Source organism: Rhinolophus hipposideros, assembly GCF_964194185.1.
Source record: "Rhinolophus hipposideros genome assembly, chromosome: 19".
NCBI lineage: Eukaryota > Metazoa > Chordata > Mammalia > Chiroptera > Rhinolophidae > Rhinolophus > Rhinolophus hipposideros.
This window is the reverse complement of record NC_138065.1, coordinates 1309046-1335503: the sequence shown is the minus strand read 5'-3', so window position 1 is coordinate 1335503 and position 26458 is coordinate 1309046. Positions and strand designations below refer to the sequence as shown.

Genomic DNA, 26458 nt, shown 5'->3' with positions numbered 1-26458 from the left:
AGGGATGGAGGGAACCAGGGAGCTCTTTCCCCCGCCCCCCACCCCATGAGAGTTCTGTCCTCACGAAGGTTTCCTTGGCCCCCTCTGTGGCTATGGTGGCTTCTAGCTTCGGTCTCTCAGAGGGAGCCCAGGTCACCCTCCACTCATTCAGCCCTTCCCCTCCCAACCCTGCACAGCCACACCCACTACCACCAGCACTGCTGTTCAGTGGACAACAGTCTTTATTAGACAGGAGATGGCACTTCCATCTCAGAGGAATCTCAGCTCAGATGACAGTGGGGGACCAGGCTGGGCCAAGCTGGGCAGCTTGTGGCCCCAGGAGCAATGGTGAGACCTCGTCTTATCCCAGGTGGCTCCTGGCGTCAGGGCTGCTCCTATCCTGCACACAGGCTTCTTGGAGGAGGTGTCAGCTTGCTGGACGTTAGCCTCACCCTTTAGTCGATCCCGGAAAGCTTCTCAGAGGAAACCCAGGACAACTGTGTGAAGCAGATTCTTCTTTTTGGTCTGAAAAGAAAAATGTTGAGGTGTCTCGAGTGAAAAAGTTCTCCGGATGGAACCCTCAGTAGGAGGCAGAGGAGACTTCCAAGGAGAGCATCCGGCAGAGGGTTTGAGGACAGCCCATGCCAACGGGGCCACCATGACAGGGGCTGAGTCTTGGTACCTCCTCTGGGCATTGTACCCAGGGCCATGGGGTGGGGACACGCCTGGGGTATAGACTCAGATGCCATGCAGGTGAGAGACATGGTGGCCTGAAGGACAAGCTTCAGGAAGGCAGGAAGCACGCTTCCCTGGGCCAGGGACCAGCCTGGGAGGATTCGGGGGACTTCCCAGCCCTGTCTTCAGCCTGCAAGGCCTGTTTCAGCATCCCTCAGACTTCGCCCCTGCACCTGAGAAGCAGGGCCTGTTCCTCCGCTCAGCCTCTCCCGCCGGAAGTCAGCGTAGGGGAGGGAGGGAGCACGTGCTCAGGGATCCCAGAACCCCATTTGAAGCTCAGCCCAACTTATGAGTCCTGTGATTCTGACAACATGTCTTTCTTGGGGCTGACTCCAGCTTTGTAAAGTGGGGACAGCCCCGCCCAGTTTTCGGGACTGTCGGAAGATTAACCGAAATAAGGACTTCCCCCACAAGGCTTGTGGTTGGTCCTTCCCTCCTGGGGTGGGAGCGTTGTGCCCAGCAGAGCGGGGGCAGATCAGGGTCTGCACAGTAACCGCGTCCAAGCACAGCTGTGGTTCCTGCCCCGTGTGGGGCTGGGAGCCAGCAGTTCTGGAAGCCCCTCAAGTTCACCTGAGCTGACGTCTCCAAGAGCTTTAAAACGTGAAACCCAGAGAGAGGTGAGCCCGCCCGCCCGCAAGGCACAGCTCTGCTGGGATCGTCACCTCCCTCTTACCGTGACTGTCCTCACTTTCCAGATTTACCTGCCTCACCTCTGCCTTCCCCTACGTCGCCCTCACCGCCACCTCTGCCAGGTTCCAACCTTGACTCTGAAGGTGCTATGGAGAGATGGGGATGGGAGGTCTGCCTCACCCATCCTACTGGAAGCTCCCCAAACATAAGGACTCGGTCTCCCTCAAGCCTGGGCTCCCCTCCGGCCCTCCTCCCCCCCTGGGCTGGCTCCCAAGGCTGAGGCTTCGAGCTGAGCCACTGCTCCTCAGCACCCCATGCCCGGCCCTCCACCGCCCCTTCGGGGGTCCCTCGCTCCAGTCCTCAGCCTGCCTGGGAGCCCTCCTAGCCCAGGCTGGCTGGGCTCAGAGAAGAAGCAGACTGTCTGTCAGGCCTCCCCTGGGTGGGGAAGGAGGCGGCCAGATGGAACAGTCTCCCTGTTCCACCCACCCAGCACGAAGGAGCCAGCATCTCCTAGCAACAGTACACAGTAGCAGGGGGCTGGGAAAGGGGGGCGGGGAACAATGACATCATAAATTATCGCCAGCCCCTCCCTGCCAGCCCACGCTTCCTCAGTTAAGAATGGCCTTTCTGTCCCCACCTGCTCCTCATTCTGGATTCCCCCAGCAGAGCTGGCCCCTGCTCACTGCCCCTTGTAGATGCCCTCTAGGTCAAGGTGACCATTCTATGCCTGCTGAGTCCCCAGGGACAGAATTCCTACCATCCCAGGATTCCCCAATGGCGCGAGTGGGAGTCTGCCTTCCACGGCCCCCGAGAGCCCGGAGACGCCCTCTCCAAGGGTCTCTGGCTCCTGCCTCTTTCTTTGGCTGAGATGGGGATAAGGAGGGGGAACGTCCGTCTGAGCATTTGGTGACAATGACTCCCCTTCGCTAAACGAAAGGCTTTAGGCTTGGGCCCCCCAAGTCTTTAAGGGACATTGGGGCATCCTGCCAAGCCAGCCACATCTGTTTCCCGAACCCAACAGCTACAGTCCAGGAGGCCCAAACAAGTGACGAAAGCTGTGGCAGTTCCATCCTCACCTCTCAGGTCAGCCATGTCAGGCCAAGGTCAAGGACGGGACACTTCGGCGGTACAGATGTCAATCCAACATCGGGAAGGACTTCCCCAGGCAGGAAGAAGCAAGACTGTGGAAGTTCCTGGGTGGAGAGAGGAAAAGTCTGTCACAGAAACAGGACACAGGTGGGGGCCTCTTAAATGTTGCCTCATTGATGCTTTCTTACCTAACACGTGGAGAGTGTTTACATGGAACTTGACCTACAGGAAGACTCCACTTGGGCTACTTTTAAAAATCATATATTAATAGTGATCGTTAATGGCTGGAGATCAGGAGGAAGGGATGAATCGCTGGAGACGTGCCTCCCGTCCTCCAGAAACCCCCCGGGAAAATCCAGATACGAGGTAGTGCCCTGAGTACAAGATGGCAGCCAATTGCCATGGCAACAGCAGGAGGAGTCTGGTTGGTTGCAGGGCAGTGCGGGGAAGCCAGCTGGTGCCAGATGGACGAACCCAGCAGAAGGGAGCCCCAGCCGGGCGAAGCTCATGCCCCCTGTGCCCAGGGCTCTCCCTCCATATGCCAGCCTCCACCCACCTCTTCCCTGCAGACCTGAAGGCTGCACTGCTATCTGTGGGGCACGAAGCCAAAAGCATCCCGCCTCCGACTCCTACTTGTACAAGGAATGACCGCAGAGGCCCGAGACGGTCCTGGGCAGCCTCCCTGGACCACGGGCTGAGGCCCCTAAATGAGTGCATTTAGCTCACTGCTGACAACACCACGGGGAACCATGAGGTTGGGGGCTCCAGCACCACCTTGCCCATGTTCAGCAGACGCCACCAGGCCTGGCTAATGTCCCTGGGGAAACCTGAGATGTGGCCGTGGGAAGGGGGGAGCAGAGCGGCTGGGGCATGGGGAACTGAGCTTTGCTGTCCCTGCCCCATCCGTCTGTCCGTCTGTCCGGGAGTGCTGGCCAGTATTCATGCAAGCCCGGCAGGGAGTTATTCCTGAGGAAGACGGAAGAAGCTGTGGTCATGGAGCCAGCCAGCTGGAAACACGCCTCCCAAACAGTGTCAGGAGGGTGGTCGCCCTGAGCCCACGGCAGCTCCAGCCATTGGCGGGCCCAGCTCTGCAGCAGGAACTGCACAGGGTCCCTTCACTCACCTCCCCAGTCCCCGACATCTTCCTCGATAGTGTCCACCTCCCTGAAGTGGCCCGTGTGACTGGGTCACCCAGCATCTAGAATGTCACTGGACATCTGCACAAGGCCTTACACACTTACATTCACACCAGTGCATTTGACCCTCAGAACCGTGGAAGGAAGTTATGACATTAGGTGACTTGCCTAAGGTCACTTGCTACTAAGGGAGAGGAGCCAGAATGTGCCTCCGGACCAGCCTGTCTGATTCGACTCCAAAACCCATACCTCCTTGTTTGGTTGTCCTTCCTGTGGACAGAGGCCCCTGCAAGCTGCACTCGTGTCCCCTGTCATACTGGGGCTCCCACGGCCCCCAACGCAAACACTAACGGGGGAGAAGGCCTGTCCATACCGCTGATTAGCGATCCGTGACACGGAGGCCAGGCCAGGGCAGACCGTCCCCCAGGAGGGCGAGACTGGCTGTAGAAACTGAGGGGGCCAGGGGACCCCTTCCTAGCTCTGTCCAGTCTTGTCTCCCAACACAGCCCTCCATGGCGGCGGTGGGCGGGGGAGCTGTGCAGGAGATGGATGGGAACTCGGGGAGAGGAGAGGTGAGGCTCGGTGGAGACAGCCCCAGAAGTAGGGGTGGGCTGGCGGGACTGGGAGATGCAGCTGGGAAGAAACAGGGCGGGGGTGGGGGAGCCTTGTACTGGCGACCTGGGTTCTGACTGGATCAGAGGGGAGCCTGTCCTGGGAATTGCTCCAACACAGCCTTCCAGTGAGACCCTGGCCAAGGGGCAGCTTCCGCCCTTCCTGGACCTGGTTAAAGCCTGAGGCCACCCCTCAGTCTGCCCTCCTCCAACCCCACCCCCATGGGCCATGGGGAGCTAAGTCCCCTCACCTGACAGGACCAAACCATGGCCTCTCACAGAGAGGTCTTTGTGCAGGAGCTGGGGCCGGGGCAGTCAGCAGCTGACACCCCCCACTTACTTTCCAACCCAGTGGCCAGTCTCTCCAGCCTCTTACCCTCCTCTAGGAAGACTCCCCTCAGAGCCTTGGGCCACCCCTGGCCACCCCCTTACTGCTCCCGTCACCCCCTCTTCCACAAGTTCCTAGGACTGAAGCTGTTTCTCTGCTCTTCCCTCCAGTGGACCGTCTCTCCTAACCTCAGGGCACTCGCTGTGCTGGGAACCCAGCCTGGCTTCTCCACACCTCTCCCCACCGTGTGGGGCAGGGAGAGGAGATGGGGGCGATCCCAGAGGGGGAGCAGCAGAGGCCCTTCCCCAGACGGCCTCGGGCTCTTGGGTTCCTTCATCTGTTCACAACTAGCCAAGCGCCAGTAAAGTGTCTGGTCTGGTTGGGTGCTGGGTTCCATGGGCAGCTAGATGTGGTGTCCTCGTGTCTCCCGGGGGTGCTTACGTGCTGCTCCCCAACTGCACCCCGCACCCTGCGTCCTCGACGCTGTCAGCCAACTTCCAGGGACCCCGTGGAATCCAGCCCACGGAAGAGCACACAGGCGTTCATGAGCAGGCTTGTACCTCCTGAGCCAGGCCCCCCTGCTGGACGCTCTGGTGCCCTCACACCAGGCCCTTCCCTACCTGCTGGCCTGGGAGTTCACGTCCACTCTCCACTCTCCACCACCCACTGCCTCTAACTCCTCAGCCTGACTGACCGACCGGTGATCACGTCCAGCCCCTTTATCTTTCATCACTTCTCTTTTTCCCTCCAGGAGGCCTTCGGCAAAGGTGGCTGAAGTGACAGAAGTGAATGAGAGTGAGAAGAAAGCGGGGGAGCTCATAGGTGACCCTTGGGGAGAACTTCTGCCTGGAGAACTGGGTGAACAGAACCCAGAAGGAACAATCAGGGATATAACAGAAGAGCCAAGGGCCAAAGGAGGACACAGGATTGCTATCAGTAGGAAATGTCCCAGACGTCACCGGGACTGAACAAGGGCTGTTGGGTCCACTTAAGGAGGGTGAGTGGCCCGAGAGGGCGCAATTTCACCAGTTATGCAGATGGAAGCCAGACGACTTGAAGCTTCACTTCAAGTACACAGCGGCCCTACACAGGCCCGAGACCCTCAAACTGGCAGGTGACCCTGCCTACCCACCTTCCTGCTGATACTTCCTCTTCCCGCTACTTCCTCTTCCTGCCAATGTTTCCCCTTCCTGCTGATGCTCCCAGTTCGGGTTCCTCCAGCAGTTTTTACCACAGCCCTCCAAGACCCCTGACCGCTGGAGCTCAGCTTCCATGCAAGGTCTGGAACTAACCAGCGGAGGCCTCGCCCACCACCCCGCCCCTTTCCATGGGGCTGCCATCCTTACTCTCCTCCTTCCTTCTCTCCCCATCTTCTCTTCCCAGTTGCACCCGTGGCAAGACTCAACAGAGTTCCCCATCAGCCAGAAAGTCCTTCTCCCTCCATGTCCACCAAGCAGGGCTGGCTCTCGGCCCAGACCTGCCACTGGCGCCATTTTACAGGCGCCAGCTACCTAAGATGGCGCCTCCCTCTCCCTCAGCTTCCGTTCCCACAGCCTTGCCTCCTACCCTGCCTCTTTCTTTCTGAAGCCTAAGCCCAACAAAGTGGGGGGCCAAGCTGGGGAGCCAAGGCCGGAGGAAGCAAGACAAAAAAAGGACAGAAAAGCTGGCCCCTTGGCACCTCTCTTTGGCATCTGAGCCCAGCTCAGGGAGGGAGGGCAGGAGGGAAGAAAGGAAGTAGTGTGAGTTTTTATTTCTGTCCTCTTCCTGCCACCTCCCCCCACCACACACACACTTTGATGAAAACAAAATCTCTCCCCTTTTCTGTCTTCTTCAACCCCCCCTCCCCTTTATTCCTGGCTCCTACCACGAGCCTCCTGGAATGCAAATGAGTTGTATTATGCAAATATATGCAAATAAGGCTTAACGAGCGGAAGGAGGGGCAGAATGCTTAATGAGTAATGGTGGAGGGGTGCAGATGGAGGGGGCAGGAATGACCCCCGCCTCTCCATTCCCACAGCCTGCAGGCTGGAGGGGAGTACTGGGGTTTCCCTCACTTCTGGGAAAGACTAGGTCAAGGCCTCATTGCTTCAGTGGAGAAGGCCTGGGATGGCCTTGGCTGTAGGTGAGGGACAGGAGAGGGTGAGGGGAGAGAGGGTTAAGTACAAGGACTCAGCTTACATGCAAGGCCTTGGCCAGAGCCTCTGGCTGCACCACCCTCCTCCTCCGGGGGCTGAAAAGAGGGTGAAGCTTCTGCAGCCATGGCTTGTGCATCAGAAAGAGGATTCCCAAGGGAAGATTCCCAACCAGACCCAGGTTCTTCCTGGGAGGGGGGGGATGAAAAGCTGTCTCTCTTTGTGCTTTGGAAGGTGGGGGTTGGGGTGGTTACCATGGCAACATAGCATGGAACACCCACCTCCCCAACATCTAGCCCCAGAAGACCTAAGAGTTGGGGGGATAATAGATTGACACCCCCTGATGCCCCCACCACCTGGCACTGCCAGCCGGAGATGGCGGCATCCAATCCTAGAGAGAATGGCCCCTTTGTTTCTAGGCTCACGGTGATGGGGAAGCAGGCCGGGGCACAGAAGGGCCTTTCCCAGGCCCTGTTCCAGTTTGTGTGACTCTTGCTAGCCTCTGGAGACTTCTTGTGGCCATCCACTGGCCGCTGTGCCCTGGCAGATGGTTGCCTCCTTGCCTTTTCTCCCAGGGGTTTGCCAGCTACTGCTAGGTATGCCTTTCCACGTGCTTCTCCCGAAGGCCTCCCCTCCAACCCCTCAGACAGAGAGGACAGCCAGTCCCACCCCTTCCTGGCTTGTGTGGCCCTCACATGCAGCATGCATCCTGTCCTCGTTTCGTAGGGAAGGGGCAGCCAGTGAACTCTCCTACCAGCTTCCGGCCTGCTCTGCCCAGCGCTGGCAGGGAGATGCTTAAAGGTGGCCAGGCTGGAATTCAGGAGCGTGGATCGGCAGGGTTGTCATTTCCACTAACCAGCTGAGAGACACTGGTCATACCTCTTCCATTCTTGGGATCTGTAAAATGAGGGATACAGGGCTGATGACATGTAAGGCTCATTTTAGCTCTACCTGATCCATTTACTCTGTATCTTACATGAACTCGGGTGAAATCCTTCCTGCAATCAACCCTCACCCTGCTGACTTGACTGCCGGAGCAGCCCCTCTCACTCAGACTCCCCGATGTGGACAAACCCAATTTCCTGAAGATGGAGTGCCAACTGCCCTCAGCCTTTCCCTCTCCCTGAGACTCCCCAGCTGCGTGCAAACAATGCCCACAGATGTAAAAATCTAGAGTCTTTGATATCTGCCCGTGCAGACCGGAGAACCCCCTCCTACCGTCCCCAAGGGCGTCAGCACCGCCCTCACTCACCGCTGGGAGCTGTCCGTGGTGCTGGCTGCAGCTCGGACGCACGTGTGGAGGAAGGAGGGCGGGAGGGTGGTGACGCAGCCACCCGCCCACCCACCCCGGGATGAGAGCTAAAGGGAAGAGAAGAAGCAGAAACGTTTGGAAACAGTAAGCAAAGGGGCTGGTATGTGCGGCTGTGTTCCTGAAGAAAGTTTTTCCTCTCTGAAGATCTGCAAATGGCCGATACTATCATACTTTGGGGGAAGAGCAAAAATGTCCCCCCGAGTTCTGACCCTCCCGCCCCCTCATCCTAATGACTCCAGTGTCCCGGATTAGCTCAGCCCTCGCCCGGACCCTGTTTAGAAATCCACAGGGAGATGGAGTCAGAACTCCTGCCCTGGGGGAAGAGGTCAGGGCGCCACGTTCACAGGTACAGACCTCTAAATTGTCAGGCTCCCACAAGGACTACACAGGTGAAAACACACAATGACAGATATCAAGAGCTTGGGAGGAAAGGTAGGAAAGGTGTGTGTGTGTGCACCTGCGTGCACGTGCCCAGGTGTGCGTGCATGTGTGTGTCCCAGGCAGAGAGAGATAAGCCTCCTCAGTGGCTCTTAACCCTCGCTGCACATTAGAAACACCGAGGGAGATTTTAAATGCTCCTGAGCCTCGGCCTCATTCCCAGATACTCTGATTTCATTGGGCCCACACATCAGTATTTTTTTTTAAAAGCTCCCCAGGTGATTTCAGTACGTAATCAAGTTGAGAATCATTGGCCTGGAAGGGAGCAGATATAAAAATTGCAGGGGTCACGCCTGACCAGGTGGAGGAAGACACAAAGCTGGGGCCCCTGAAGAAGGGGGTGCACAGGGAAGGGGACAGCATGTGACCCGTCTCCTCCAGCTCCCCACGGCTCGGGACTGGCCTGGAGACCCACTCGGGTGGTGGGCTTTTCTTTTTTGTGCTGTGAAAGCTTGAACCACCCCAAGGCACGAGATGAGCTGCCTCCCCAGCTCAATGCCTCGTGCAGTGATGGGTGCAATGACCTGAGGGCGTGCGGCTCCCCTTCACCCACAAGGTCCCCAGGGAGGCAGTTGTGGAAGGTAAACAGCAACAATGGTCTCTTTCAGTGTCCAGCTTCCAACCCTTCAGCCCAATTAGTAGACACAGCAAACAGCAATTCAGCCGCCTTCAGCCGCTGTCATAACAAACTCCGAGCGGCCTTAATGGGGGATTAGGGCAGGAGGAGGGGTGTCACTCCCAGCCCTGAGAGAGCCCGGTAGGGAGGAAGGGCTCCCTTTCTCTCTCACCTCTCGCCTGTCTTAGTATGCCCCACACGCCTTACCTTCCACAGCCCTACTCCTCATTCTCCCCAAAGCTCCGAGAACATTTTTATAGTTTTGTCTCCTTGTTCACTCCAGTGATTTTAAAGCATTAAACCTAAACTCACTTCTCTCTGATTTTGGATGAGACAGTGCCATGACCCCAGGATGTCTGAGGTCTCAACTGCAAGGGAAGGGAGATCAGCCTGTCCCCAGAACATGGGCTTGTATCCGTAGTCCGACTCCCAGACCTGGGGAAGTGCGGACTTCCAGACATAGAAAAATGCAGAGGGGCTGGTGCTTTTCTGTTGGGTGAGCAATCTTGGGACCCAGTTGGGGGTTGGGGAGGCAAGAGGAGAGAAAACACCCCTTCTCAAAGTCACTCATCGATGAAGAAAAGTCTGCACACGGATAGGCAGGTCTCTATTTGGTTTGTTAATTATACCCACTGCCTACCTCGTCCTTTAATGGAATAAACTGTTTTTAGTAACTCTAGATGCTCAATGGAATAAACTTGGAATTATCACTTCCACGAGCCGTAGCTCTCTATCTACATAAGTCCGCTTACCAGTCCTAAGTACTCTGACCAACAAGTGTTAAGATCCATTAAGGAGAAAGAGACAATGGCCATTCTGCCATGTGGACTCCAGCCTCTTCCCTGAACAGGCTTCCCAAGGATGTTCCCTCCTCTCCCCTGGCTTCAGACACTGTCTACCCAGGTCCCAAAGCGGAAAAGCAGGAGGAACTGCCTCAAGTTTAAATGTCTTGAGCGCCTCTGTGGAGAACAGCTTTCTGCATTCTGAGATCAATGGCTTCAAAGTCATTCCAAACCGGAGCCTTTCGCCCTTCTGCAGGCTGAGCATTACTCTGCCCATGGGCCTCACAGCATACCGGACCTTCCATAGGGAATTCTTCATGTGCTCCATGTAACAACCCCGAGGATACATGGTCTTATCCCCATTACACAACGACCTAAGCTGAGGCTCGGAGATTATGGCCCCTGAACACAAACCGTGGTTTTGTCACATCCGCTCTGCTGGTGTTCATCCCGGGTTTGCTGACTGGGGAGACTGTTACTGCTGGAAGGACATTTCAACAAGACCCTTCCTATGCGGCGATAACGCGAAACCTGAGTCAGATAGGGGGAAATTGCCTTGGAACTCCTGGATTCAGAATTCAACAGGAGGGTATTGGGGGGAAAGGCTGAGGACAGAAATAGATAAAGAAACCAGCTTACAATTTGGTTTCCAGTAGGGATAGGTGGATATTGGCAAGATCTGAAGAACAGAACTAAAAATTCTTGGATGCAGGCACAGCGTGGTGATATAAAGGAAGAAATTTCCTAACTGGTAAGTGGTGGGGCCGTTTCCGGCCCCTTTCAACCCAGCTTCCTCTGCACCCCCATTCTGTCAGTTCTCCTCTTGGGTTTAGCTGGAGAGGGTGCTACTTAAAGGTTGAGGGAGGGAGCAGGCAGCACTGGCTCACTGTGATGTCCGCATTTGGTCAAAACCCCAAATCCCAGAGTGGCTGTTCCTCAGGTGGATTTACACCTGTTGGTAGCCGGGTAGCCCTAAGGGCCGAGCTTCCTGCTCCATGGATTACACACATCCAAACTCACAGAAGGCTATACACCACTCTGTCTCACCCTCCTCCAGACACGCAGCTGACAAGCACACTCACCCATCATTCCCCTGACAAGCCCACCCACGCACCCACAGGCGCACAGGCAGACACACCCTCACCCCCACATCCCTCCTGGCCTCTGTTCCCCCTTCCCACTGCAACACGTGTTTTGTAGAATGTAAACCCTCAACCCACCACCAGTTCCCTCAGGCCCTCTCTTCTCCTTTGGAGATTCTAAGCTCCAATGTACTAATGGACACGGCAAGCAACATGAATCCATTGTGCTTATAATGTCAGTTCTAAGTCTCACTCGGATGATCCCAAGTACACATTTCCAACCAGTGAGCCAAGTGCCCAAAAGGCTTATCTTTCTCAGGGCGTCTTCCTCAGATGCTAAGTCCCCTCAGCCTGTGGTCACCACCAGGCCTCCCCTTTCCTCCTGCACTGCTCCACCCCCGCTTCCTTCCCTCCCTCCCTCCGGCTCATCACCTCACCTTCTCCAGACCCTGTGGCAAGCAAGTGGAGAGCAGTGAAAGAAGCAATGGGTTTGAAACCAAGAAATGACATTAGCAACTCATTTGAGTCTATAAAATGGGGTTAAAAACGGCTGCCTCACTGTGTTGGAGGGTCAAAGAAAGGCAGGTAGGTGGAGCGTTGTTACCTGACAGTAGGTGTGGTGTTAGGGATTTAGTGCGGGCCCCAAACCTGCTCCCTTTCTCCCTAAATCCATCTCCAACTGCCTCCCTCCAAATGCCCCCCCCCAAAGTTCCAAACAGCTGAAAAGACAAGAGGCCCTTAACCTCTCCTTTCTCCAAACTCTGAAGGAAGGAAACATGTACTCCAGGCTCCTCTGAAGCCCAAGTATCTTAATTTGGGTTCCCCAATATTTCTCCCACATATAATATAATTGAATCATAATCTTCTAGCTATAAGATCAGTTCCTGGGAGGAAAATTTAGATTTACACTGGAAACTGGAGTTGGTACAAAGTCACTTTGCACAGTTCCCCTGCCCTCTTTTCAGCCCCTCCCCTGCCCTGTGTTCTGGAACACCAGGAGGTGTGGGGCAGGATGGAGAGAGGTAGTAAATACGAGGGGGCTACTTCTAGCTGGGGCCACAGTTACTTTTTTCTACTAAGTGACTGGAAGCCATGCTCCTCTCAACGGCACCGAAACACTCTTTTGCTTGAAGTATTTAGGTCAGGCCAGATAAACGGATTCTTTTAGAAATGGCCCTGATTAATCTCCGATTCTTTGCTTTCTTTGGGCAGCATAAATACTAAGCTACAAATTCCTTAGTGTTTGAGCTCCTCGAGGCCATTTGCTCTGGAGATGATTGCTGAGAGGGTGAGGATGGGGTGGGAAGGCAGGGAGTCTAGAAAGACCCCAACACAACCCTTGGGGTCAGTGAAGACAAAGCTGGCACGAGAAGCTTTTCAAGGCATCCGGCTCAGGTCCTGGCTTGTAAGGACAAACACAGGACAAGAGAGCAGAGATAGACAGTCTGTGCTCATTGCCCCAGAGCCCAGGCGGGGCCCAAATCTTTCCCAGCCACCCCGTCCTCTTATGAGCACCCCCCACCCAGTACCTCCAGCCCTCCCTCCACTTATGTCCCCACTTTGCCACTCTCAGCTCCCGAGCAAGCTGGACAGACCTACATGGCTGCAGGGAGCATCAAAGCAAAGACCAGCGTTCTGAGCTCCCAGCCCTGCAATCGCTGTGGACAGCCTGCAGGAAACTGCGCCAGCCCAGCGCCCCCGGGAGAGGCCTGGGCGGGAGCCCCGCACGCCGGCCCCCAGCACCCTGCAGCGAGGTGTCAACAGCCCTGCCTGGAGCAGCCTCCCCAGAAGTGACCTGGTCCACAGGCTGCCCCGAAAGGCCCCTGCCGAGACGGAGCCACAGGCCCCTTTCTTGCTTCCCCTCAACTCGGCGGGGGAAGATACTGCGCCGGCCGAAGTGGAACAGGACAGCGACTCCGGCTGCGCGGGCCGGGTGGGGAGTGGGGAGGCGCCGCCGGTCCCACTCTCGCTTCCCACGGCCCGAGCGGCTCTGGGCTCCCGCGCAGGTCTCGCCTGCCCGCCCGCCCGCCCGCGCGGCCGCTCTCCCGGGGCCCCTGTGCGCAGTGTATGGGGTTATTTTTACTTTCGGTTATCTAGCTTTATGAAGACTCCACACCACTCATACAGCTAGATAACCAAAGATAACAACCAACCCCGCCTCCTGGCCGCCGCCGCCTCTTCCACGCAGCCTCCCGGCGCCGCCGCCAGCCCGCCGCGCCTCCACGTCGCCCGCCGGTGAGGGCTGGGGCAGGGAACACGGGTGGAGGTGAGCGGCGGAGAGAGACACAGAGTCCGAGACCGTAAGACTCAGTGACAGGGACAGAGACGCGACCGCCGGGGGCGTCGAAGTCCAGACATCGCCCTCGGACCCGGGCCCGGGCCCCAGAGCTTCCACGCCGCGTGTCCTGCTCCCCATTCGAGCCGGGAGCGGGAGTTCCGCGGGTCCCAGGGAGGAGGGGCTCGCGGGCCTTTCGTGCCACCCGGGAAGACCACAGGCGCCGAGGCGAGGCCTCCCCACCTCGCCGGGTCTGCACTGCCCTCCCCTGGAAGACCCGGAGCTCGCCCGAGAGTCCGGGCCTCCGCACGCGGGGGCCGTAGGGGGAGGCGCGGGTCGGCCCCACCACGACTCCCAACTCGCGAAGGCGGGGGAGGCGGAGCGGAGCTCGTGCGGGGAAAGGGCTAGATCCAGACGCCGACTAAAGGGGGAGCGGGCAGCGAAGCCGGGGTGGTAAAACCCCGCAGGCGCCCTGGTAGGAAACAGGGAAATCCCGGCAACCCAGAGAGTGGGAAGCTGATGGGGGTGGGGTGGGAGGCGACCCAGAGACTCCCCAGGGAGAAGGCAAGGACACCCCCGCCTGGGGAGGGAGCCGGGAAAGCGCCCGAGAGATGGGGTGCGGGATGGAAAGCGGAGCCAGGCAAGTGAACCTAGTCCCAGGCCCTGCAGGACTCCCCAGAGAAACGGCTTTGTACCAAGGGCTCCAGAAATCACCCAGGGCGGTGAAAATGGCCGGGGGTCCTAGTCGAGAGGAGCCCGAGGGGTTGGCGGGGGCTCCGATCAAGAACGAGAATCGCCCAGGAGGTCCCGGGAGCCCCGAGGAGGGTGTGGGGCTCGGCCGGCCCCTCGGGGCGCACGCGCAGGCACGCTGGGCTCCGAGGCGCTCGCCCACCTCGGCCCCGAGCCGGCCAGGCCACTTACATCCAGCCCAGGGGGCTCATCCGTGCTCTCCGGCGCGGTCCTCCCGGCCCCTTCCCGCCCACCGAGAGCCACGGCCCTGGGTCCCGGGTGCCAGGGCTCAGCAGGCGCCGGGGCGGAGGCGCCGCCCGGATCTCAGCCTCCGCCGAGCCGACCAGGACCGAGAGGGCCTCACCTCCCAGCTCTCTCCTCCGGCTCTGCCGCCGCTCTGGCCCCGGCGCGCTCCGGCTCCGGACTTTTCATTCATCCTTTCACGCTCCCTCCGCAGGGCAGCCTCTGATTGGCTCCGCCAGGCCTGACGTCAACACCTCGTGGCCCCGCCGGCCCCGCCCCTCCCCCTTCCCAGGTTGAGCTGGAGCTCGCAATTGGGGCGCCCCTCCCCCCGAGAATGGGGAGGCAGGGAGGAAGTACTACATCTGTGTGCTGAATCCCAACCTCTTGCTGCCTCGCCCTCTCCAGACACCCGCCTGCCATCTCCAATCCATTGCCATGTGGGGCTTTGATCCCTAACCTCACCCTTTTCGTAGGTCCGCTCGTTTCCATTTTGGCCCTGGGTAGGTACAGCGCACCGGGACCGGGGCGCACAGATGGAAAAGACAACCAGATGACCGGGGACTCTGGCCCTGACTGCCGCCCGCCTCCTCTCAGGGGGATCTTCTTTGTGCTTCTCGGGCTCTGATTCCTCCCAGACTGTGACCCTGATCTTTTAGGGCGGGCGCGAACCTTTCTTGTTGGCTTTCAACCCAAAACAGCGAGGGAAAGATTTTGGGAGTTTGGAACTCCTACTGAGAGCCGGCGGGGGGTGGGGCGAGTTCTGAGCGAGGCTGAGCCTCCTTTTTCGTCGGCAGACACGGGACTACGTCTGGAACTTGCTCGCTGCACCTAAGTTCCAGGTGGGGGAGGCCGGGGGATCCCAGCTGGCATTCGCCCGGGCAACACCCGCAGATTTTGGCTCGGCCGCGGCGGCTCTCACTAGCTCCTTCCCTTCCTTCCCCCACCGGTGCGCCTCCATCCGCGAGTCCTGCACCCTCACCCCCGTTCTGCCTCCGGGTGTCTGCAGAGCTGCGGTAACGCGGAGAAGGATCACTCTCCAGCCACCTTTCAGGTTCCGGGCTTTCCCGACCTGGCTCCCCATCGGGCCTGGAGAATGAGGGCCGAATAATGCTGCGTCCCAAACCCACGGCCACCCACAGGCAGGATCGGGGGTTCTCCAAGCCTGGCCGAGCAAGCAAGCCTCTCGGGCCTCACTGAGCGCTGTGCCTGCCACCCAGCAGTCGGAATGCCCGATCCCAAACTAACCTAAGTTTCCCGGCCCCGACTCTTGGCTCCTTTTCTAAGAAATCCTAGGACTTAAAAATCTAGAGCCTGTCCCTCTGCTTAATATGGGCTGCTCCTACCACCAGGGATCCTTGAACACTATGCCAACAGGGGGGCACTGCAGGGTACCCCCGGTTTGGTCATCAGGCCTGGCCAGATTGTTTCATCCGCCCTGGATCCCGCCTCGGCCCCGGCTAGGACAAAACAGAGCCTGAACGCTTTCAGCCTTGGTTAGATGCAAGCTGATGGCCAGCGGGTTTCAGCTGGTGTTCCCCTCAAAGGCTGGAGGACATCTGAACAATCACTGCATGGCGGTGAGGTGGGATAGGTTTATCCTGAAACAGGATAAACTCCAGGGGCCCTGTGTCCCTTCCAATACAGCAGTATGGAGCTGAAGCCCCGCTGCCTGAGTGCCCCAGTCTAGGACGTTCTCAGGCCTGGGCTTGGCATAGCTTTTTCCCTGTCAGCCTCCACTGGGTCTCAGGGCCCTTACTCAAGGAAAAGGCTTTCTAGAAGCTTCCACAGTGTCAATTCTTCTCCCTCCCAGAACTGGGAGCACACCAGCCAATGTTGGGGAGGGAAGGAAAGAGACTTTGTTTCCTCCTGCCCGCTCCCAGGTGACCCTACAGCTCAGAATGGAATAGTGAGCTCCCTGTTGCTCCAGTCCAGTTGCAGGAAAGCAGAACCCTCCCCAAACACTCCCATAGGTAAATGTACCCCACTGGGGTGCTGCTAAATGCATTCCCCAAGTGTATCCCACACACCAGGGCCCCGGAAGAACTACAGGCCCCCTCTGCCTTTTCTCTTTGTGCTTACAAACCTCAAATATTTCTCAGTACACCACTCACACCCCTTTATAGGACACCCAGTGTCCTCCAGACATTCCAGAAACCCTAAATAGGGCCCACACTTCTGCAGACATACCACCAACTTCCCCACCAAAGAGTTCCCCATTTGCCCTCCCACAAGATCTCTTCAACGCACCTTGAGCAAACCGTTCTCCCCCTTCTCCCTCCCCTGCCCCAGGGCCTGGAAGGCTGGGGCCAGCTTGTGGGAAAGAGCTGCTGCCCTGCTAGTCAACATTGGTCCCTTTCTTCTCTGTCACCAATTTCCAACCAAGTCTCCTGCCCTCTGTGGGGCCCAAGCTGGTCTCCACAACCCCTTACCCTGGACTGGGCCATCCACACAGCGGAGCAAGAGGCAGCTGGGGCCAGCATGAACTCCCTTGTCTTTTAGCCACTGCTATATTTTTGGGGGGGAGGTGGGAGGACAGAAATGTTTCTTTGCCCAGAGCAGAGTCTCACCCCACCCCCCAGTGGCCAAATTCAGACTCAAATGGACTTCCTCAAAACCAAGGTCAAGAGAGAAATGGGTACATATCTAAATTTTCCAGCTAGCTCAGTAAAGAGCTACATCCCCGCCTCTTACTGTGGCTCTGGGCTCTACAGAGGTACCTCAGCCCAAACAGTGTCCCAACTGAAGGAGGCCCCCCAAAATAAAATGGAGACTAGCCTAAGTAGCCCTGGTACTATGTGCATAGACTCCCGCTCTCTGTCCAGGCTCCTGATGGTTTTGTCCAATGGACTTGAGCACCGTTCTTCCCCACTCCTGCTCAGGGATAAAGGGGAGCGGGGCATGTGTGTTTATTCCAATGGAGATGGAGGGCATGAAAGAAGCAGAAGGGTGCCCACCACCACCTCCATGGGGTCGGTTAGGATAACTAAGCCACATTGCTCCGGTTTCAAGAAACAAACTACGTCAGGGAGCAAATGGGACAGCCCTACAGGACAGAGGCAATTTCATACACGTTTGAGTCCCCGGTAGGGATCTCGCACTCTCCTAAAACGCGGGGTGCTCAGTGATCACCGCATTGACAAAGCTGTGTGTGCACCTGTGCGTGTCGCGGGTCTGAGCTGCCATCAGGGACAAAAGGTGTGGCCGTGGGATCCGTGCTGGGTGCGTGGGAGGGCAGAGGAGCGGGTCTATTGTGTGCAGTGTGCCCGTGACTGCTGGGACGCCCCTTTGAGCCGAGGGGACCCATCCACTGTCTAGAACGGTTACGGCGGGCCTGTCGGAGGGTAACAGCTGCGGCAAATGGCTGCGTTGGTTCCCCTTGTGCTTGGCACCCCCCCACATCAGGCAAGGCATCCGCTGGAGCAGAGCCCGCTGCTTCCAGCTTAGCACAGTCCCCTGCAGTGACCCACAGAGCCGGGGGCTGCAGACCCCACCCCAACTCCTCCCAGGGAGACAGTGGGGGGCTGTGGGAGAGCACGTGAGTCCTGGGGGTGATCTGCGTCTGTCTGTCTGTGTCTGCCAGCCCAGGCGCTGCCTTCTCTGCCAGGGGCCGTCCCCACCCCACCCCCCGCCGGTCCTCATGCCCTCCCATTGTCTGTGGGCCTGAAGAGGCCCACGGATGGAACCGGGCCCGAATCACACTCTCGTGCAGCTTATGGACAGATCTTTAGAATCTAGGGCCTCCAAATATACTTTGGCATTAAGCCACGCTCTTGAAATATTCAGGTAATGACATAAAAAGCCCATTTTGTCTTTGTTTTGGTGCTCAGGCTAACTTGCCTTGAAGATACAGACGAAAGCTGCGTTTGCAGGAGGGTGGGTTCAGGTATTTATTCTGTCTTATGGGTGCACTGTACACACATCGCACACATTGTTCTTTGGCTACAGAGCATTTGCATTGTCTACGGGATAGTGACAAATACAAGTAAGAACTGGCGTTGAAGATGCTGAAGCTGTGAAAAAATGTATATATGTAAACCTCCATATGGGCAGGTGAGGTTAGACAGCATGGAGCCACAATCTGGAAGATTCTCTCCCTGGGGACACCAGCCCCACTCCCCACCAGTGTCTCCTCCTATTGGGAGGCAGCCTGGGGGCGCCTCAGGCCCGCTGCCAGCGCTGCCCGGGGTACCCACACACTGCTCACTTGCCTGAGAGCCCTGTGGAATCGGGGAGGTGACAACAAGGTGATAGGGATGGTAGAGGAGCGGCCATCGGCCATCACGAATGGTCTCCTTGAGGGGCAAAGACGAGTGTGAGGCCGGGCCTGCACACACGCATGCGCACACACAGACTAGCGACTGAGGCAGACGCGGTGACACCTCCACAGACACTCCAGTAGCACCATGTCCCACGCTTACAGGGACACGTCCTGGCACACCCCGCTCGCTCGCAGTGGGGTCAGGTCCCCAGGTCCCCACTCACCGCTCCCCACACTGCTCTCCTTTCTTGCCTCCGTCAGCCATGAACATATCTCTGCTGCACAGCCAGCCACCTCCCCCCAGTTAGCAGACCTGCATCTCTGCCCTCAGGAGCCATGAGAGAAGGGGAACAAGTCCCTGAACCCCACTGCTTGTCCTCGCCGCCATAGGGCTGGGTGCAGCGTGACCTTTCATTCCTAAGCCACCCCCGCCTTGCTGCACCCTGTTATCAGTGACTGCACAGGTCTCCCCACAGTGGGCAGAGACCCGAACCAGGGGCTGGAAGCTGGAAGCTGGAAGCCACAGGGAGCGGGACAGGGGCGTGGAGAACAGGAACAAACACAGGTGATTTGACGCTGGGCCACACCCACACCCATCAGAAACAAACAAGAAAATAAATACCCCAAAAGCCAAAGGTGGCCACTACGGTGATGCCAGAAACAAACAGCTGCCTCTTCGGGAAGCCCAGCTCCTGTCAAGGAGGAGAAAACAAAGGTTAAAGGCCTGTGAATGGCACCAGCGGTGGTTGCCCAAGATGCCCAGCCTCCCGTCCTCCTGTCTCACGGTGTCAGGACGGAGACAGTGTAGCTCCCCTCCTCAGTCAGCACAGCTCAGGGCGCTGGCCCGGGGAGAAAAGCCCCGACAGCGGACATGCGAGGAGGGCAGGCCGGGCACAGGCACAGCCTCTCCAGCTCCATCTTCCAGGCCTCCTCCCAACCTCCCTCCACCCGGGTCCGAAAGCTTAGGGCCTAAACCTGCAGGAGTAACCCCCTGCCCAGTGGATGCCCGCTCCTCAGACCCCTGCTGCTCCTGGCCTACCTGACCCGAAAGCATGCTCAGGACAGAAGGAAGGGTCTGGCGTCCCGGCAGGTTTTTATTTGTTTCAATCTGACTGTCTTGTAAACTGTAAAGTGCCGGGCACTTAAGATATGGTCAGTCGTGTTGTCTCCAGCTCCCCTCCCCCATCTCGGTTGTTACCTCCTATCTATCAACTATCCATGCATATCACTAAGGACCTATAAAGACATGTCCTGTAGCTCTCGGATTTTTCTCCCTCTTCCTCTCCTCTTTTTCACATACACAAAAGGTATGAATACAAAGCAGTTTTTTAAAAAAATTTTTGATGTTGGGTATGGAACCCAGTCTCAATATTTTATAGTCTCATCCTCCCAGTATTTTTCTTTCAGGCTAAATTATTATTTGGAAATAACATGTACTCCATAGGCGACCCAGCTCCTAAAATGCTAAGAGGAGTGTGTGTGTTACAGTAAGTTGGTGAATCCTTCCATCTCAAGCTCAGTTCCACAACTAATTCTCCTTTTTTTAAAGTTAAGAAGATAACTTGCCTGAATTCACAGGAAATCAGAGAAAAGGGGACTGGGAGCAGAGAGAAGCCTTAAATCCAACCCTGATTTCTAGGAGGGGTGTTTCGAATGCCCCCTCCCCACTTCTAACACCCACTGGACCCCCAGTCTCAGTTCTGCCAGCCCATCCATCTCGCATAAAGCTCCTACCAAAGAGGGAGCGACCCCACCCCCAACTTGCAGACTGGCTAGAAAGTAGGCTCAGGTACACCGGGGGATGGGAGAGGCTCAGGCTCCTTCTGTCACCCAGATCAGAGTCCTGGGGTCCCTGGAGGTTGTACATCTCCTCACTGATCATGGTGACAAGGACCACAGCCCAGGGGGCATGGAACCTGTGTGTGTGCACTTTGGTGGCTGGCAGCCTCAGCCTCGCCCACAGCTCTGAACTCTGGGGTTCCAGAAACAGTCTGCTGGCCTCCAGCCTCCACTGAACCACTATGCTCCTAGCCAGTCGCCCAGAAAGCACCATGGGGATGGGGTAGGGGTAAGAATAGTGCCTTCTTTCTATTTCCTCCGGCTCTTCTTAAAGAACAAGAAACTGAAAACAGAAAACCCACCATCTGATGGGTCTGGCGAGGGCTATAGCAGGGTTCTCTCCCCTTCTAGAACCTAAGCATTAGCTCCCGGTGCCTCGCTTGTCTTTAAGCTAATCCCTCAGCCCCTTTCCCACCTGCCAGCTCATGGGAAAAGCAGGGAAGAAGAAAATGAAATTAATCTAAAGCCTATAAAATGTTGGATTTCCCCCCTAATTCTGGTCTCCACCTTCTAGGAAACACGGCTCCTTTCCTCCCATAGCCCTGTTCCTCAGCCTTGCTCCCCCCTCCCCAAACCGAGGTCCTGGGCCCACGAGGAAGGGGGCCGGGGTCCAGGACAGAGCCATTTCCTCTCCCCACCTCCTCCAACCTGCCTCCCGGCCAGTCCTCTGCTAGCAGCAGAATTAAGATGTTGGTGTGTCTGGTGGGGAGGGGGTGCGGATTAATAGGATCTGTAGCCCATGACCCTGAAGCCCCCCGAACCCCCCCCCGAACCCCACTGACAAACTTAGTGAGCTGACTCCGGGTTGGCGGCTCACGCAGGGATGGGGGGGCCAGAGGTGCCCCTAGGTGCTGTGAGGCTCGAGCTGAAACCCCGGCTGCCAACTCCCCCTCCACACACAGGCCTCCTTCCTTTTGGTCACCCCCTAAACCTTTGAGAGCCTTTCCTTCTTGGGGGTATTGCACCCGCCTCCATTAGTCAGCAGGTGAGGTAGGAAGCTTAGGGCACCTGCCTGATTGGGGGTCTCTTCCCGCCCCAGCCCATGTGGCCGCTTACCGGGCTTCTGTGAAGAGACGGCTCGGGCCGCTGGGCTGCCTCGCTTGGCTTCTGCCTCCTGTGGAGGGAGGACGCAGCTCCCATGGCGATGACGTAGCACCTGTCTCTCCATTCAGGAATTTCGCTCACCTCTCTCTTTCTTTTGCTGCTCTCCCTGGAAAGGCAGCAAAAAGGGGGTGCTACCGCTGTCTGGAGACACCACCACCAGCAAAATCACATTCCCCTCTGCTGAGCCCTCTCCTTCCTTCCTGTGCCTGCGTGGGGAGGGCTCTTTGTCATCTCCACCGTGTCCCGGCGCCTTTTCTAACCAGAGGCAGGGAGAGGGGCTAAGGGAAGCTATTGTTCCTCAGGCCACCTTCTGTCCAGAGGAAGCAAGAGAAAGGGGGCCACAGAGACCCCAGTCTCCTTCTCCTTGCAGTTATAATTCCCCTGGAACTTAAGAGCAGGGTTACATGCTGTGTGTGGCAGCGTGTGGAGCTGAGTGACGGACGGAAGAGGACCCGTTGAGGGTGCTCCCGGGCGTCCTTCCCAACCCTCCCCTCGCTGCCCGTCCTGTCAGCCCAGACAGTCCCAAATCCAGATCTTAGCTGTGAAGGAGAGGGTGACAACTGGAAGATGAAGGCTGAGAGCTGGAGGGGGGAGCAAGGTAGGGCCGGTGAGGCCAGCGCTTGAGTGTCCACGAGAGAAGACGAGGGTGGGGCCACAGGTTCAAAGAACGAGATAAATTATCTTGTTCTTAGAGGAGGGGAGTGATTTGGGGGTTGGTTTCCAGGGCTGGGGTCCCGATATTTGGTGGAAGCTGGGGCCCAGAATGGTACAATGGTCGGGTCTCTTTTCTCTCTCTCACCCCTACTCTCAGCCCCTCCCTTTTTCTCCCACCCACTCTTCCTGGCCTGCATGGGAACTCAGTCTGCGCTCGACGTGACAGACAGCAGGCCTGCATGCTAATGAAGTTTGTCTCAAGTTCATTGTCAAAGCCCCCCCTTCTCCAAGGCCCCCTCCTCTCCTCTCTCATACACAAATCTCCTTCCAACTTTTGTCCCACAGACCTGAGGCCACTTGAGTCTCGGCCGGCTCCCCTCTCTCACCCTCCCCCCTGCTTTCAGTCTCCCCTCTCCGTACCACCTCCCTCAGCTGGGGTGGGGGTTGGCTGCTGCCTGGGGCCTTCCCTGCCACCTTCTGGCCTGGCCATCCCTACACGCTCAGAGGTCAGAGTATACAGACCTGGTCCTTCTCTCCCCACCCCAGAGCAGGAAGAGTCGGGGTGGTGGTGGGTGAAGGAAACAGACCGCCCCGCTCCGGGCCCCCAGCCCCCCAATTCCAGCCTCGCCTCCCCCCTCCCCTCCCCCCTCCCCTCACGATGAGTTTGCTCTCCCTTCATTACATCTGCTTCACTAGCTCAGAAATAAAGATCCTTTGAGACTAATTTTGCACCCCCAGCTTGCCACCCCTTCCCTCCTCCTTCCCTCTAGACCAGGGCTCCCTTTAGCTCCTTTCTCACCGGCTGGAAGACATTGAGCTCCTTGTCTAGGGAAGCCGTGGGGTGATGGGAGGGGGTGCCAGTGGAATGGAGGGGGGGTCTCTCCAACTCTGGGACGTGTCCAGCAATCCAAACCTGTCCTTCTTTTGTTCCTACAAATCTCTTCATACTGTCACCACCCTCTAGAGTCTGCCTTTCTCCCAGTAACCAGGGGACAGGGGAGGAAGGGGAGGAGAATCCCAACTCACTCCACCCCTCAATTCCAGGGAAAGGAGGGGGAGCAAAGGGAGGAAAAAATTAAATCCCCCCTCATTAGCCAGAAAGGAAGCGAAAGGGGATAATTATAATTAAAAGCAGACAGCTGTGGATTGCGTCTTTTATGTTCCTCCAGGCTTCCTCCCCACTTCTGCCACTGTCACCCCAAAATCTGCACAATTCCACCTGGTCTCCTGAGAATGGGGAGTGTGACTAAAGCATGGCGGTGTCTGGAGAAGGGGAGGCCACTTCCTCTCCTGGAGACAGCAGGACAGCATGTTCTTAAACACATCAGAAACAGCAGGCCTAGGAGACGTAGGTGTCCTCTTCCCACCACCCCAGGCGGGCACCCCAAAGCTGGGCCTGTAGGAGGTGAGGTGTTCAGGTGATAACTAATTTGCTAATTCGGGGAAATCTTTGATTTGCCTAAAAATAGTTATAACTTACTCATAATGATACTAATACTAAGGATTCACCGTAATCTAACGCATTTTCTCATTCAGGCATCTCCTTCGTCCTCCCTCGGGTTGCCTCGAGCCATCGCAGGGGGGCTCCCCGACAGCGGGATCTGGAGCAGGTGTGTTCTAACCAGAGACGCTCTGGATTTTGAGGGCACAGAAGCCACACTATACTTACGGGCACTTTACAATTTGGGGGTGCTGTTGCTAGGCCCAGCTCTGCTACCCTATGTATTTATAGAACTTCATCATAGGCCAGAACCGCGGGGTAATTATAGCATCATTAGCATATATGCAAATCAGGTAACCTATATCCGCTGAATGGAAGCAGATTCTTACTTATTTCTCTCCCCTCCCTCCCTGCTAACAGCTCTGGCTCCTCCACACCAGCAATTATCTGACATTAGAAGAGGGGCCTGTCCCCTGGCAGAGGGGGCTGAGGGGAGGAGCACAGGAAGACCCTCTCGGAGGGTTTATTCTCATTTTACTCCCCGTTACTCTGGGAAGAGTGGGAAGGGGCTCAGTAAGGAGCCTCTGAATTAACAAAGGGGCGGGGGGGGGGGGGGGGGTGGAGAGACAGAGACCTGAGAACAGAGACCGAGGAAGCCAGAAATGCTGCGAAGCGGAGCGGGATGGAGATGGGTACAGACAGACACACAGTTCAGGGGAGCGGAGGACTCCCAGACAAACTCACGCAGAGACAGACACAGAGTCCTGGCGGTGGGTGGGTCCGGCACACAGGGGCTCCAGCTCCCGGGGCGCCTGGGCTCCGAGGACTCCCTCACAGCACATCTTCTCAGCCTCAGCCTGCTCTTACGTAGGAGTCTTACACCAGAGGCATGAGGAGAAGGACCTGACACTTTACTGCTTTGCCTTCCTAAGCTTCCCAGGACTTGCCCAACTGAGTTGGTTGGGTACCTCTTCCCCTGTCTGGCCGGGTGGCATTCTGGTGGCCCTTGGTGGTCACAGACCAGCGACTCACCTATACGCTCCCCTCCACTCCACTCAGAGAGAGGCCTCCAACCCCAGGTGGCCCAAGAAAGAATCTCCGTTTGTCCCCAAAGCCCTTTTTACGTCCCTAAAGATACTTGTAACTCCGTCAAATTTCAAATGTCTTTCTCCAGGTTCCGTATGCAATGTGCCTAACCAGCTATCTCTGTCTCAGAAAGAGCCTTTGCCCACCTGAGGCCAACTTCAAAGAGGGCAACACTGGGGGCAGGCGGATTGCCCACACTGTGGCAAGGTCCGAGGGCCAAATGCCTGCTCGTGTGTGGTATAATGAAGAAAGGCTGGGGTCCCTGAGCGAAACAGACACAGAGACAGCAGCCAAGAGACAGAAAGGAAACCACATTTCAAGGCTGCACCTCGATTTTTACACAGAAGTGAAAATGTCCTGTCACATCAATATACGGACCAGCAAGAAGGATGAGCTGTATCACCAATGGCATGCTTTGGAACTGACACCGGCTCCTGGGTCTGGCTGGGTTTCTTGGTGGCCGAATACAGAATAGGAAAAGAGCACAGAGGCAGTGAGAGAGGTCACCAGTGGCCGAGACCCACAGACATGAAAGAGAAAGGTGCGGACAGGTGCCAGAAACCCAGTCAAGGACAGGGCAGACCCAGAGACTGACAGCCAGCCAGCTCCAGAGGCCCAGCTCTCCCTGCTCTAGCCCCGGTCAGACCCCTGGGATGTGGCCCTCACTTCTGCTGGGTTCTCCCCCAGGCTCAGCCTGGAACTGGTGAGTGGACTGGCAACTTCGTCCAGCACATCTCTGCACGCAGCTGGAGTCTTGGGACAACCGGTCAAGCCCTCCCCGGGCAGCCCCGCCTGCACGCAGCCTGGCACTGTCCTGTCTGTCCGAGGGGTGCTCACTGGCATTTCTCTTTTGAGCTATACACTCTCCTACCTCTGTGGCCCCCTGTACAAAGAACTGAGCTCCAGACCCATGGAGCTGTGTGTATGCAAATAAATACCTCTCATCTCATCTCTCCTACAGAACGAATCCCCCAGTGTCCTCGTGGACACCTGTAACCACACTGGCTGCCTCTTCCCCGAGCGGTTGTGGGGAGCTGTGTGTGTACGTGGGGAGTGCGTGCGTGTGTGCGTGACGGGAGCGGGTCCGGTTTCATCCAGCACGGTCTGTGTAGTAACTGACAGCCGCCTGCAGTCAGGCTCCACCATCAGCCAGGCTCGTCACCGCCCACACTGCCACGCCAAGGGCACAGTCCCGCCCCAGGACTTCAGGGGTGCAATCCAGTTAGTCTTTTACCCCGGGGTCCCCCGCAAAGTGGCCCAAGTCTCCCAGATACACATGGTTCTCTCACAAACCGGCCTTCGCCCCCCCACAGAGCGCCTGTGATGCCGAACAGTCCTGTGTGTCCTGGAAAGGAGACCGGCCCTGGCCACAGAGGCCTGGCTGGCGTGCCAGCTGAAGGACGACCCCACGAGCTGGGGGTTGCATTTCCCTAGGTGTGTATTGGTCCCTACATCTGGACGCTCGTGTTCCTTATTCCTGGCACCACATACACCCCCTCTGCTCGTTTTCACAACAGTAATGGCCTCTCGGTGGGCATCTGGCCAGGCACCAGCTCTGTGTGGCATGTGGCAGGAACACACCCTGGCACACACGTCGCATGTCTCCTTCATACTCGAACGTGGTGCCATTTTCTGGCTGCAGCGCCGGTTCCGGCTGCTTCGCAGAGGGCTCTCTAGGTCTGAGGCTCATTTCTCGGGGCCTGGCTCTCGGACCTGGGCTGGATCCCTCCGGTGGTCGTGTCCCCCGCCTCTGGCGCCCCTACAAGCCTGGTCCAGGCAGACACTGAACTCGGGGAGGCTGTGTACATGGGCCGGGCTGTGCCTGCTGGGGAGAGAGCAGGCCCGTCCCTTCCCATGCGCCGCGCTCCCCGGAGGGTCACCTTGTACTGGGCTCACAAGCAGAGCGCTGAGACGCCCTGAGCGGCTGAGCTTGTGCAAGTAGGTTTTGTGTCTGTCGTG

General features: G+C 57.4%; 1 protein-coding gene across 6 annotated transcripts; it reads right to left on the bottom strand.

The window, feature by feature from the left end:
• Positions 1-203: 203 nt before the first annotated feature.
• On the bottom strand, positions 204-22951 carry LOC308487692 (uncharacterized protein). 6 transcript variants are annotated; one of them, XM_081026215.1, is made up of 7 exons: positions 22772-22951; positions 21271-21424; positions 18998-19067; positions 7893-7999; positions 7336-7537; positions 2421-2537; positions 204-504 (listed from the first exon to the last, which is right to left on the bottom strand). In XM_081026215.1, the coding sequence occupies exons 1-5, from the start codon at positions 22783-22785 to the stop codon at positions 7514-7516; spliced, it is 369 nt and encodes a 122-aa protein (XP_080882341.1). In that variant the 5' UTR covers positions 22786-22951; the 3' UTR covers positions 204-504; positions 2421-2537; positions 7336-7513. The 6 variants fall into 6 exon arrangements, 3 of the variants coding, with proteins under 3 accessions (XP_080882341.1, XP_080882340.1, XP_080882342.1); XM_081026214.1 differs by having other exon boundaries at positions 7395-7537; XR_013991739.1 differs by lacking the exons at positions 21271-21424; positions 22772-22951 and adding an exon at positions 19160-19180 and having other exon boundaries at positions 7395-7537.
• Positions 22952-26458: the final 3507 nt, after the last annotated feature.

Excerpts from the sequence above, each read along its gene's own strand:
- LOC308487692 (XM_081026215.1), bottom strand. Across the intron at positions 19,068-21,270 it reads CGTCTCTTCACAGAAGCCCG|GAGCTGGGCTTCCCGAAGAG; the intron begins GTAAGCGGCCAC and ends CCTCCTTGACAG. Across the intron at positions 8,000-18,997 it reads GGCCACCTTTGGCTTTTGGG|CTCTCATCCCGGGGTGGGTG; the intron begins GTATTTATTTTC and ends TCTTCCCTTTAG.